We start from the raw sequence: 14,837 nt of genomic DNA on the forward strand, positions 1-14,837 counted from the left end.
GTTAAGGATAACTTTTGAATGACATTTAATTTTGTTCCCTGTTAGTTGGTAAATTCCTGAAATATTTTAGCACAATCTTAATATTGTATGGTCTTTTAATTCTTATAATTTTTGTAGGTGTTTAGACAAAAGGCGAGCAAATCTAGTTAGCTTCCAACAGGAATGTAGAATATATTCTTCTTGATTGATACTGATTTCTGTAAAATATTTTGAGATGTTTATATATTGTTATACACCATCTATTTTAATATTTTGGAAACTTTCAGATCTTTATTATCTTTATGAATTTTACCACAATCTGGTCAAAATTATTTATTATGATTAACATTGATTTTATTTTAATGGCTACAGTCCTATTCTTTAAGGCAGTAGTTCTTAAGCTTCCTTGGGTTGTGCAGCCCTTCAAAATATTTAAAACTATTGCTTTTCTCCCTACTGGCACATATACACATTTTGCAGTGAATGAAATTTCAGGGAGTTTAAAGATGCCTTGAGACCCTAAGTAAAGAATCCTTAGACTAAGGGCAACTTCAGTAACTTCATTCCTGATTGTAGGAGTCATAGGTCATTGCTTATTATAATTATTAGACTCCTTTATAATTAAATACTTTTGTTAAGTACACTTAATTTTAGTAATTCCCAGTTTTTAAAATAATATAGCAAATTATGAACTTTTCTCATCAAGTTTAACACATAACCAAACAACATGTTTTGAAACTAACCTTCATATTATTAACCCATTGTTTATAACCCCTAATGGCTTGTGTAGCACTGTTTCTAATTGGTAAAAGGAACGAAATGGAATTTAGTAATTAGTTTTAGCTTATTTGGTAAACCTGTACAGTGATTTAGTTATTAACTGCCCAGTGTGGTTCTAAAGTATTTGTTTCCTGAGCTGGTAGTCACTGTTGGAGCTGTCTGTGAGAAGCCACATAGTGCATCTTTTTTACTGTTCATTTTCTCTTTTGTACAGAACGTACTGGTTGTTTCTCCACTGCCAGTAGGAAGTGGGTGGATAATAAGTGCATAGAATTTAGGAGTGAAAAACATTCCTAAATCCTTAGCCTAACTAATATTCTGGATCTTAATTTCCCCATTTGTGAATTAGTAAAACTAACTTCCTTCACTGGTGTTTTCTAAGATATAAAACCACTTATGTGGAAAAGTTTGAAAATAAATGTCAAAATAAGACATTTTCTCTTGGTTAAGAGATTTTGTTTTAAGAAATAGGAATAGTCTTAGAGATAGTTCCCTAGAATTCACAGTAGACAGCCCTAAGTAATACAGAAAGCAAAGTCCTCATTGACACCAAATTTCATTGTTAAATTCATATTCTGTCTCTGGTTGGGGTTATAGAAAATTAAAGTTAATGGGTATTTCCAGCGCATCAAAAGAAAAGAATGGTCTGGTCTTTATTCTCTCTTTCCTCAGTGCCCTGTCTGTCTATAGAGTGATGAGACATTGCAAATAACATAAATCAAAAATGAAACCAAAACAAAAATCCTGAGTATTTCTGTGTAAATATGATATATTTTTAAACAAGTACCATTTTCCTTTTTTCTTATCTGTATTAGCATGCTTCAGGTGGAAGTGGGGAAGAGAAGAAAATGAAAGCAAGTAGTTCTTGGTAATGTTTCTTCTGTTTCATATATCTGAGAAGCATCACTGCTTTATTGGAAATCAATTCTTGCTTGTCTTCGTTGTCTTCATTAAACCTGAGGAGGAGGTTGAATAGGGCTGGGTGGCCATATTTTTTGTAGAACCATTGTGTTCCCTTACAAATAGTGCCTTACTAATTCTGTTTAAATGTCTACCATGAAAGAAAGTGATGGGTTCTGGTTGAGGGTGCTGTTAAAAAGTGTTTTTAAAGAACTTTACCATAATATTTTTCCTTAATGAAAGACTTTAAAAATAAGTTATCTATAGAGTTTATGTATTCCCCGAATTGGCCCCATGTTTTTTGGTGCTAAAAATAATTAAAATAAATGGTTTAGTATTAGTTTCTAAAATACCGATTGTCTTTTCAGCAGGTTCTGCCACAAATTGTTATGTACATGTGTTTGTTATCTTTTTTTTACCAGTTTTATTTACATACAATTGACATACAATTGACTTATACAATTGCATATGTTTAAGGTGTACAGAAAAATCGTTTAGTATATGTATATATTGAAAAAAGATTACCATAGTAAGTTTAGTTAATACCCATCACCACACAGTTACAAGTTTTGTTGTCTTTTTAAAAATCTAGGCCCATTTCTTTCATTTAGTAATGCAAGATTTATTATTCATTTTTGTGGCCAAGGTAACCCTACATTTTGCTAGAATGTTAATTCCCCTGTAGCCTATTTTCATGGTTAATGTGGATCATTCATTTGACCATCTAAATCTATTATCCATCATTGAATCACAGAGAATCAGAGTTCCTTAGACTTGAACGGGTGCTTAGAGATCATGCAGCCCATCTCCTTTATTTTGCAAATGAGGAAACTGACCCAGAGAGATAAAAGTGGCATAATCAAGTTCATAACACTCTTTTCATGGTACCATGATGCCTCTCAGTAACTAAAATAATTCAAGAGCATCATGTGCCATATACATTTACAACTATACTTTGTATATTAAAAGTAATACATGCTTTAGAAATATTCCAAGCATATACCTCATTTGTTTGAAATATGAAGGGGTGTTCTGAGAGTTAAAACTGCTAGTATTCATGTTGTCCTACAAAGAAGAAATAGAAATGAAAACAAATTACATTTTTTTATTTTGTTATCATTACTCTACAGTTACATGAGGAACATTATGTTTACGGGACTCCCCCCATCACCGAGTTCCCTCCACATTCCCCATTGCAGTCATTGTCCATCAGTGTTGTAAGATGTTGTAGAATCACTACTTGCCTTCTCTGTGTATACAGCCCTCCCCGTGCAAACCCCCCCACATTATACATGCTAATCATAATGCCCCCTTTATCCCCCTCCCCACTCATTCCCTCCCTTCCCACCTGGTCCTTTTCCCTTAGGTAACTCTTAGTCCATTCTTGGGTTCTGTGAGTCTTCTGGTGTTTTTGCTCCTTCAGTTTTTCCTTTGTACTTATACTCCACAGATGAGTGAAATCATTTGATACTTGTTTGTCTCCGCCTGGCGTATTTCCCTCAGCATAATACCCACTAGCTCCATCCCTGTTGTTGCAAATGGTAGGATTTGTTGTCTTCTTATGGCTGAATAACATTCCATTGTGTATCTGTACCACATCTTCGTTATCCATTCATCTGCTGATGGACACTTAGGTTGCTTCCATTTCTTTGCTCTTGTGAGTAGTGCTGGGATAAACATAGGGGTGCATTTGTCTTTTACAAATGGGGCTTCTGCGTTCTTAGGGTAAATTCCTAGAAGTGGAATTCCTGGGTCAAATGGTATTTCTATTTCTAGTTTTTTGAGGAACCTCCATACTGCTTTCCACAATGGTTGAACTAGTTTACATTCTGACCAGCAGTGTAGGAGGGTTCCCCTTTCTCCACAACCTCACCAACGTTTGTTGTTGTTTGTCTTTTGAATTGTGGCAATCCTAATTCTGTGGTTTTAATTTGCATTTCTCTGATGACTAGTGATGTGGAGAATCTTTTCATGTGTCTGTTTGCCATCTGAATTTCTTGTTTGGGGAAGTGTCTGTTCAGATCCTGTGTCCAATTTTTTAATTGGTTGATTTGCTTTTTGTTTGTTGAGGTGCGTGAACCCTTTATATATTTTGGATGTCAACCCTTTATCGGATCTGTCATTTATGAATATATTCTTCCATACTATAGGATGGCTTTTTGTTCTATTGGTAGTGTTCTTTGCTGTACAGAAGCTTTTCAGTTTGGTATAGTCCTACTTGTTCATTTTTGGTTTTGTTTCCCTTGCCCGGGGAGATATGTTCATGGAGAGTTTGCTCATGTTTATGTGCAAGAGAATTTTGCCTATGTTTTTTTCTATCTAAGAGTTTTATGGTTTCATGACTCACATTCAGGTCTTGGATCCATTTCAAATTTACTTTTGTGTATGGGGTTAGACAGTGATCCAGTTTTATTCTCTTTCATGTAGCTGTCCAGTTTTGCCAACACCAGCTGTTGAAGAGGCTGTCATTTCCCCTTTGTATGTCCATGGCTACTTTATCATGTATCAACAGACCGTATTTATATCTGGACTCTCTGTTCTGTTCCACTGGTCTGCACATCTGTTCTTATGCCAGTACCAAATTGTCTTGATTACTGTGGCTTTTTAGTAGAGCTTGACATTGGGAGCCAGACCCCTCACTTTATTTTTTCTGCTCAGGATTGCTTTGGTCATTTGGGGTCTTTGTGGTTCCATATGAATTTTAAATATATTTGTTCCAGTTCGTTGAAGAATGCTGTTGGTATTTTGATAGGCATTGCATTGATCTGAAGATTGTTTTAGGCAGGATTGCCATTTAGACGATATTAATTCTTCCTAGCCAAGAACATGGGTTGAGTTTCCATTTGTTAGTGTCCTTTTTAGTTACTTTAAGAGTGTCTTGTAGTTTTCAGGGTATAGATTTTTACTTCCTGGGTTAGGTTTATTCCTAGGTATTTTATTCTTTTTGAATGAATTGTGAATGGAATTGTTTTCCTGCTTTCTCTTTCTGCTAGTTCATCGTAAGTATATGGAAGCAACAGATTTCTGTGTATTAATTTTGTATTCTTCAACTTTGCTGAATTCAGGTATTCTAGTTGTTTTACAGTGGAGTCTTCAGGGTTTTTTATGTACAATATCATGTCATCTGAGAATAGTCACAGTTTGATTCTTCTTCTCTTTACCAATCTGGATTCCTTACATTTCTTTGTTTTGTCTAATTGCCCTGTCTAGGACCTCCAGTACTATGTTGAACAACAGTGGGGAGAGTGGGCATCCCTGTCTTGTTCTCGATCTTAGAGGAAAAGCTTTCAGCTTCTCACTGTTAAATATGATATTGGCTGTGGGTTCATCATATATGGCCTTTATTATGTTGAGGTACTTGCCCTGTATACCCATTTTGATGAGATTTTTTATGATGAATGGATGTTAACTTTTGTTGAATGCTTTTTCAGCATCTATGGAGATGATCATGTGTTTTTGTCCTTCTTTTTGTTTATGTGGTGGATGATGTTGATGGATTTTTGAATGTTCTACCATCCTTGCGTCCCTGAGGTGAATCCCACTTGGTCATGGTGTATGATCCTCTTGATATATTTTTTAATTCAGTTTGCTAATATTCTGTTGAGTATTTTTGCTTTTATGTTCATCAGGGATATTGGTCTGTAATTTTCTTTTTCGATGGGGTCTTTGCCTGGTTTTGGTATTAGAGTGATACTGGCTTCATAGAATGAATTTGGAAGTATTCCCTCCTTTTCTATTTTTTGGAAAACTTTAAGGAGAATGGGTTTTATGTCTTGTCTATATGTGTTATAAAATTCAGCAGTGAATCCATCTGGACCAGGGGTTTTGTTCTTGGGTAGTTTTTTGATTTACCGCTTCAATTTCGTTGCTGGTAATTAATAGTCTGTTTATATTTTATGTTTCTTCCTTGGTCAGTCTTGGAAGGTTGTATTGTTCTAGGAAGTTACCCATTTCTTCTAGGTTCCAGCTTGTTAGAATAGATTTTCATACTATTCTCTAATAATTTTTTCTATTTCTGTGGGGTCCATCCTGTTTTTTCCTTTTTGATTTCTGGTTCTGTTGATGTGTGTAGATTCTCTTTTTCTCTTGATAAGTCTGACTATTGGCTTGTCTGTTTTATTTTCTCAAAGAACCAGCTCTTGGTTTCATTGATTTTTTTTTGTATTGTTTTATTCTTCTCAATTTTATTTATGTCTTCTCAAATCTTTATTATATCCATCCTTATGCTGACTTTGGGCCTCATTTGTTCTTCTTTTTCCAGTTTCAATAATTGTGACTTTAGACTATTCATTTGGGATTGTTTTTCCTTCTTTAAGTAGGCCTGGATTGCTATATGCTTTCCTCTTAAAACTCTCTTCACTATATTCCACAGAAGTTGGGGCTTTGAGCTGTTGTTGTCATTTGTCTCCATATATTGCTTGATCTCTCTTTTAATTTGGTCATTGACCCATTGATTATTTAGGAGCATGTTGTTAAGCCTCCATGTGTTTGTGAGCCTTTTTGCTTTCTTTGTACAGTTTATTTCTAGTTTGGTAGAACTAGTTGGTTGGTAGGATTTCAATCATTTGGAATTTACTGAGGCGCTTTTTGTGGCCTAGTATGTGGTCTATTCTGGAGAATGTTCCATGTGCACTTGAGAAGAATGTGTATCCTTCTGCTTTGGGGTGAAGTGTTACATGGATGTCTGTTAGGTCCATCCGTTCTAGTGTGTTGTTCAGCGCCTCTGTTTCCTTATTTATTTTCTGTCTGGTGGATCTGTCCTTTGGAGTGAGTGTTGTGTTGAAGAATCCTGAAATGTATGCATTGCATTCTATTTCCTCCTTTAATTTTGTTAGTATTTGTTTCACATATGTTGGTGCTCCTGTATTGGGTGCATATGTATTTATAATGGTTATATCCTCTTGTTTTACTGACCCCTTTATCATTATGTAATGTCCTTCTTTATCTCTTGTTACTTTCTTTGTTTTGAAGTCTGTTTTGTCTGATACTAGTACTGCAACACCTGCTTTTTTCTCCCTATTGTTTGCATGAAATATCTTTTTCCATTCCTTGACTTTTACTCTGTGTATGTATTTGGGTTTGAGGTGGGTCTCTTGTAAGCATCATATAGAGTGGTCTTGCTTTTTTATCCATTCTCTTACATTTTTTCTTTTGATTGGTGCATTCAGTCCATTTACATTTAGGGTGATTATTGAAAGATATGTACTTAATGCCATTGCAGGCTTTAGATTAGTGGTTACCAGACGTTCAAGGGTAGCTTCTTTACTACCTCACTGTCTAACGTAACTCGCATATTAAGCTATTATAAACATAATCTGATGATTCTTTATTTCTATCCCTTCTTACTCTTCCTCATCCATAATTTATATGTTAGGTGTTTTATTCTGTTCTCTTTTGTGTTTCCTTTGACTGCTTTGTGAGTAGTTGATTTTATTTTTTGACTTTAGTTTGTGTTTAGTTGTTGTGCTTTCTTTGCTGTGATTTTATTTTCTCTGCTGACATCTATTATCCTTAGGAGTGATTCCATGTATAGCAGTCCCTTTAAAATTCCTTGTAGAGGTGGTTCCTGGGAGCTTAATTTCCTCAACTTTTGCTTGTCTGGGAATTATTTAATCCCTCCTTTATATTTAAATGATAACTGTGCTGGATACAGTATTCTGGGTTCAAGGCCCTTCTGCTTCATTGCATTAAATATATCATGCCATTCTCTTCTGGCCTGTAAGGTTTGTGTTCAGATGTCTGATGGTAGCCTGATGGGTTTTCCTTGGTTCCTTTTTTCTCTCTCTGGCTGCCTTTAATACTCTGTCCTTTTCCTTGATCTTTGCCCTTTTAATTATTATGTGTCTTGGGGTTGACCTCCTTGAGTCCCTTGTCTTGGGAGATCTGTCACCATGTTCTGAGAGACTATTTCCTCCCCGAGTTTGGGGAAGTTTTCAGCAATTATTTCTTCAAAGACACTTTGTATCCCTTTTTCTCTCTCTTCTTCTGGTACCCCTATAATGCAAATAGTGTTCCGTTTGGATTGGTCACACAGTTCTCTTAGTATTTTTTCATTCCTGGAGATCCTTATATCTCTCTCTGCCTCAGCTTCTCTGTGTTCTTGTGCTCTGATTTCTGTTTCATTAACAGCCTCTTGCACCTTACTCAGTCTGCTCTGCAGTCCTTCCAGAGATTGTTTTTCCTCTGTATTCTCCCACCTAACCTGATCCTTTAGCTTTTGCATATTTCTTTGAAGGTCCAACAGCATGGTTATGACCTTTATTTTGAATTCTTTTTCAGGAAGATTGGTTAAATCTATCTCCCCAACCTCCTTCTCAGGGGTTGTCTTGGTGATTCTGGACTGGATCAGATTCTTCTGCCTTTTTACGGCTGTAGAGGTAGTTGTGGGTAGTTTGCACATGTGTTGGCTGCAAGAACAAAGTCCCTTCATGCTGGCTGGTCGCCTTGCCCTCCTCACTGCCTCTGCTGTTAAGCCACCCACAGGTAGCAGCTTCCGGTTTTATTTCCTGAGCCGTGACGGGCGTGGCAGGCATCAGAGCATCCCAGGGTCTACGGGGAGTTGCAGGCATGCTGGGTACACTCTGCTGCGTGAACTGCAACCTTTAGTGCCTTGTCTCGGCTTCCTCTGTTTGTGCATGCCGCGGAGGGGCGGGCCTCTGAGTCTGGCCCAGGTGGCTGCAGAGGATTCTCTGGGCAGTTGCTGTGGGCACAGCTGCTCTCAGGCTGCTCACGTGCTATGGCAGAACTGCCCGGATGGGGAATGGGCGGGAGCCTGTTTGTCACCATGAGGGGCTTCACATCTGCTCTGCCTTCCTGGGGGCTGGAGTGCCTGAATTTCCCCTGGATTCCCAACTGCTGGGCTTGGTGTGCCGGGATGCTTCCATCCAGCTGTGAGGCCCTTGTCCCCCTTAAGACTTTCAAAATTCACTCGCTTTTATTTTGTCCCAGGGGAGCCGGCTGCAGAGACCTGCTTGCAGCTTTACTGTTCTGTTTCCCTAATATCCAGCATACCACGCAACGTGTGTCTGTGCTCCCAGTATGGGTGACTAGGGCTGGGTGTTTAGCAGTCCTGGGCTTCCACTCCCTTCCCACTCTGACTCCTCTCCTCCCGCGGGGGAGCTGGGGTGGGGGGTGGGGTGGTCGGGTTCCACCGGGCCGCGGTTTGTATCTTACCCCCTTCATGAGGCACTGAGTTCTTGTCGATGTAGATGTAGCCTGGCTGTTGTACTGTATCTTCTGGTCTTTCTTCTAGTAATAGTTGTATTTGTACTTTCCAAAATATGTATGGTTTGGGGAGGAGATTTCCACTGCTGTACTCACCCCACCATCTTCGCTCCTATGTTATTTATTTTTAAATTTAAATATAACAAATATTTTTCTTTAACAGTTCGGTAAGATTTTACAAATGCATAATCGTATAACCACTACTGTAGTCAAGGTTCATAACTCCATTATGTTCTTTCCTGCCATCCCTTTTTAGTCAGCCCTTCCCTACAGTCCTAACTAGTGACAACTCATCTGTTTTCCCTTCTTATGGTTTTGTCTTTTCCAATATATCATAAAAATGTAGTCATAAAGTGTGTAGCCTTTTGAATCTGTCTTCTTTCACTTGCCACAATGCATTTGAGATTCATGCATGTTCTTGTGTATATCCATACCAAACTTTTTATTGCTAAGGAGTATTCTGTTGTATGAATGCCATAGTTTGTCCATTTACCAGTTGAAGTGTTTTTGGATTGTTGTTTTAGGGGAATCATGGTTATGAATAAAGCTGCTGTAAACACTGATGCATGGGTTTTTGTGTGGACTTCAGTTTTCTATTTCTCTTGAACAGATAGCCAGAAATGGGATTGCTGGGCCATATGGTAACTCTCTCTTTATAAGAATTGCCAAACTATTTTTCCAGAGTCCTGTATTGATTTATAGTCTTAACAGCAACATATGAGAGTTCCAGTTGCACTGCATCCTTGGCAACACTTCAATTGGTACTATCAGTTTAAAAAAATGTGTTTTAGTCATTCTATGATGTATGTAGTGGTATCTCATTAAAGATATGCAGATGGCCAATAGGCACATGAAGTATGCTCAACAATATTTGCCATAGAGAAATGCAAATCAAAACCACAAAGAGATACCACTTCATATCTACTAGGATGGCTAAAGAGATAACAGTAAGTGTTGGTAGGATGTGGAGAAACAGGAACCCTCAAAATGCTGGTAAAAATGTAAAATGGTGAAGCTGCTGTGGAAAAACAGTCTGATCGTTCCTTGAACAGTCAAATGTAGAGTTATGTGATTCAGCAATTCCATTCCTAGGTATTACCCTATAAAATGGAAACATGTCCAAACAGTAACTTGTCTATGGCTTATAATAGCATTAGTCATAATAGGCAAAAAGTAGAAGGAACCCAAATGTCTATCAACTCATAATTAGATAATTAAACATAGTTTATACAAAGGGTTTAGATACTGGTAAATGGGACAGCATGGGTGAACCTTGAACTTCACTTCATGCCAAGTGAAAGAGTCTAGTTACACAGGACTAAGTACTGTGTGATTCTATTTGAAATACCCAGAATAGGCATATAGAGACAAAGTAGATAGTGGTTGCCTGGAATTGGTAGGGATACGGGTAGTAAAGATTGATGGTAGTGGGTGTGTGGGGTTTCCTTTTGGGGTAATGAGAATGTTCTAAAATTGTGGCGGTGAATGCACAACTCTTAAATATCCATTACATGCTTCGAATTGTGTGATTTGTGAATTTCAAAGCTGTTAAAATTACTAGTTTTAAATGTATAATTAAATTTTTAGTAAATATACATAGAACTGTGCAAACATTACCACAAAACAGTTTTCAATATTTCTGTCACCCCAGAAGATCCTTTCTTCCTGTTTGTAATTAATAACTATTAACATCCCACACCAGGAAACCAGTGATTTTCTGTCTCTACAGATTGGTCTGTTTGTTATATTTCATGTGAGTGGAATCATTTATCTTTTGGAATCAGACTCCTTTGCTTCTGGCTTCTTTTAATAAGGTTCCAGTTTCTGCATGTCCGTGCTAACACTTGTACTGTTTGTATTTATTATAGCCATCCTAGTGGCTGTGTAGTGATGGTCTCATTGTGGTTTTAATTTGAATTTTCGTACTGACTAATGTTGAATATATTTTTACATGCTTATTAGCCACTCCTATATCTTTGGTAAAATGTGTGGTAAAACTTCCCATTTTAAAAACTGTTATTGTTGACTTTTTATAGTTCCTTATATATTTTGGCACAAACTTTTTTTTGTCAGATATGTGATATACAGATGTTTTCTTCCAGCTGTGGCTTATTATTTTCATTCTAACGTTGTAATTTGCAGAGCAGTTTTTAATTTTGACAAAGTCCAATCAATTTTTTATTACATTGTATTGTAGAAATCTGCCTAACTCAAGGTCCACAAGATTTTCTCCTATGCTTGTGTTTAAAAGTTTCAAAGTTCTACAGTTAGTTCTTTGATCCATGTTGAGTTAATTATTGTACAGGGACGTGAGGTGCAGGTTGAAGATCATTTTTTTTTCATTTGCATGTAGATGTCAATTGTTCTAGCACATTTGTTGAAACTACTATCATCTCTTACTGAACTGCTCTTGCACCTTTGTTAAAAATAAATTGACAGTATTTGTGTGGGTCTTTTTGTGCTTTCTCTGTGTTTTCCTCTCTTTTTGTCTGCTTGTCTTTTTCTTGTCTTTGTTCTCTTCTCTCCTATTAGACTCTCTCTCCATCTCCCAGTTTTCCCTATTATCTTCCTCATGGTGAAATATATTGATTAGTATTAATTTAATTTTTATATATGCAGCTATAAATATGCAGAATTGTATCTTTCTCTTCAGGTAAAAAAAAAATACCAGAAATGATTAACTTTTTATTATAACCATTAGTTTTTCTCAGTGAATTTGTGGCCTTGAAGAAAGATGGTGGTCCCTCTTCCCAAACCATGTTTCAGAACTTTTGCAAAAAGAGTCATTTTCCCAGTGTTACAGTTCCTTTAAAAAAAATTAGTTACGGTAATTTCAAATTGTTATGCTGAAGGCAGTCAAGAATTTACTCTTTTGTCTAAAATGCCTTTAATTCATCCCTTAATTATAAGGTTGATTACTGACACTTCTCCTCTAGGTGGCAGTCATGATTACTACTGGATCCACAGATACGTGAAAGTTTTCAAAAAGCAGCTTAATTTTGTAACTTCTCCAAAGCCAGCTTTGATCTATATTTTTTAACACTTAAACCAATAAAGGAATTAGAATTTTGTATTTAAATAAAAATGAGAGACTTGACAATGAAATCAAGTGATACAAGTGACCGGTTCCTGGCTTTGAACCCTACAAAGCACAGTCATATTTTATTTTGGTTTTCTCAGAATCTAGTTTTTCCGAAAAGTGCCCTGATACATTGAAACATGTCTCTTACATAGTTTCTTAGAAAGTTTGTGGGCACGATGTTTCCTTCATGCTGCTTCAGTTGAAGTTTTCATTGTTTCTGTTTGTTTGGAAACACCCTTTTTTTGTAATTTACTCTTTGTTAGTGCTGTACAATAGTTTGGAGACAGTAGTTCAGAATTCTGTCAGCATTTCCTAGCATAATTAAGGAATTTAATTTCTGTGTTGCTAGCAGAGGGTTATTATTAACTGGGAGAATGAAAGGAGATTACATAAACCCCATACCTGAAATCTCCAGCTGCTTGCTTTTGGCACTCTGCCTGAACTGTGATTTCTGCCCCTTCAGGTTAAGAGAGCCTTTTCCCCAACCAAAGTCAGTTTCTCTGTTTTTTAAGATGTTCTTAATATTAAAGCTTACTAGTTCATTAGTTTCCAATTTTTTTCCTCATCTCCATGAAACTATGGATAGAACAGGGAACTTGGCAGAGACTGTTGTGGAAAATTTGGGCAGAGATCTTAAAGCAATGTAATGTGGGCCAGGCTGCGTCATGACACACCTGAGCCTCATTGCAGACCTTTGCTGCCTCCTGCAGCAGTTGCCTTGAGTTAAGAAGCAAACTCCGCTTCTTTTTGGTCCAAGCTCAGCTGTTGATGCATATTTCTCAACCTTGGGCTGATTGGATTAATTCTGCCCTTCCCCAAAAAGGTAGCTGTGCAAGTACCTTCCCCCTTCCCACATCTTCTCAAGTCTAATTCTCTATACCTAGGAGCTTTGGCTCTTCCTCTTCTTTTCACAGGGTCGGGACTTGTCCTGGGCAAGCCAGCCCTTTGCTTCTCCTGCTCCTGAGAAGTGCCAAGATTCTACAGTGCGGACTCCCATCTGCCTTCTCATACCTAGACTTTGGGCTGCTTTCCAGATACCTGCATAAGCAAGCCCTTGTCACTGCTCCCCATTCCTACCTGCACCCTTTTCCCTCTTTGCCACCCTGTTCCTTTATCCTTCCCTCCCACCTCCACCCTCTCATGCACGATGTATAAAGGATGGAAAAAGTACTACGCCCAGAAGTCTCTGAGAGAGGCATCAATGGATGAATATTTAGGCAGCTTAGGGCTGTTTCGGAAGCTGACTGTCAAGGATGCCTCTTGCCTCTTTCGGGCTATTTCGGAGCAGGTAAAAGGAAAACAAATGTGTCTTCCCTGTACTGAGTTTTCAAAGTTTGAGACATGGCTTGGTACTGTAACTAGAAGACCTGTAGCCCACCAAAACAAAACTCCTTATCCCTTCCCTAGTAAAAACATCAGGTGTATAAGCCAGTTATTACCTTGCTGTGTGCCTTTACTCGTTATTCCAAATCTATTGCTTGCTTTTGCTATCTTAACTTTTCTAAGTGCCACTTTGGAATGTAAGGAAGATAATGGGGTTAAACAATATTTTGAAGTGTATCTTGATCCTTTTCAGCAATGTTCCACTTCTTCTAAATTTTATGCCTAAGGAAAAATTTATAGGCTGTTCCCCGACAGAGTAGAAAAGCAGGGGGGGGCGGGCATTGACAGAATCATCTCCCCTCATTCTCATCTCACTAAAGGAATCACAGATTTTAGTGAGGACTTAATTTCCTAATTTCCTACATACGTTCTGATTAAGGGATAATGAAGTGTCCAGTTCATAGTCTTAATTTAGAAGCTTCTGTGTCAAATTACTGCTGACAGTGAGCTGGTCTTTCTCTTCTTTTAGTTGTTTTGCAGCCAGGTCCATCATTTGGAAATCAGGAAGGCTTGTGTTTCATATATGAGAGAAAATCCACAACCTTTTGAGTCTGTAAGTAGAATACATACCCAAGGGAGAGTATATAGCAGGTGGGAAATGAATTTTGAGCTTCTATGTATGAAAATTACATCATTCTCTCAATAGCAAATATTTAATTTCCAGCTGGCTTCCTTCCCCCTGGCTAGCCATGCGCTGGACCTCCTTCTGTAATTAGACTGTTTTGTACTCCAGTTAAAAGTTGAGAAGAAACAGTTAATCTGTATACTTTGAACTACTTTCTCCCCCACACCAAAAATTCCCCAAAGACTGCTGTTTTTTATTATCCAGACCACTGTTTTCTTGGACAATTAATCATAGTTCACAAAGGTTTGGCTATGCAACTGTATATTTAAAAATATATACAAATACAAACCTCCTCTGCTTTAATTCTGTGCACAATGCTCTTCAGCCAGCCAACTTATTCTTATAAAACTTAATTGTAAGGAAACAAATTAGGAAACCTATTTTCATGTGACAAATTGGTAATTGAAGCACTGTCACTAATGATTGACTTTAAAACAACTTAGAAGACATCTTTGTATATGTTGAAGCGTTTGAATTCTTGGAACAAAATTAGGTTTTATCAAGGCGTTTTTTTGAAGTGTGTCTTGTGTGGCTGTTGTGTGTTGTGTTGTTTTTTTTTACTGTGTTTAGCTTTTCCAGTACTATTTGTTTTCTTCTGACCAAATTTTGCGTATTTACCTGCTGTTTGAGGTTTACTCTTAATTTTCTCAACAGGTTTTGGTGAATTTTAAAACTACATAAAGGCTTTTTTACTTTAAAGCTATTATCTTGAAATTAATTACTATCTTCACCCCACCTGGGGAAGGATTATTCGTGAAATTACTTTAAATGCAAGACGATGGTGTAAAGCAGTGCATCTCAAGTACTTTGGTGCATACAAATCACTTGGGGATTTTGTTAAAATACAGATTATGATTCAGTAGG

The 14,837-nt window shown here is 37.3% G+C and overlaps 1 protein-coding gene across 1 annotated transcript in view; it reads left to right on the forward strand.

Moving 5' to 3' along the window:
• Positions 1-12,978: 12,978 nt before the first annotated feature.
• The window catches only part of LOC140847565 (UDP-N-acetylglucosamine transferase subunit ALG13-like), a 40,029-nt gene continuing 38,170 nt past the window's right edge, over positions 12,979-14,837 (forward strand). Inside the window, exons 1-2 of the mRNA XM_073228269.1 lie at positions 12,979-13,253; positions 13,818-13,901. Of these exons, the coding sequence (XP_073084370.1) occupies positions 13,113-13,253; positions 13,818-13,901 (225 nt within the window). The 5' untranslated portion in view covers positions 12,979-13,112. The remainder of the gene's footprint in view (positions 13,254-13,817; positions 13,902-14,837) is intronic.

Source organism: Manis javanica, chromosome Y (assembly GCF_040802235.1).
Source record: "Manis javanica isolate MJ-LG chromosome Y, MJ_LKY, whole genome shotgun sequence".
Taxonomy (NCBI): Eukaryota; Metazoa; Chordata; class Mammalia; order Pholidota; family Manidae; genus Manis; species Manis javanica.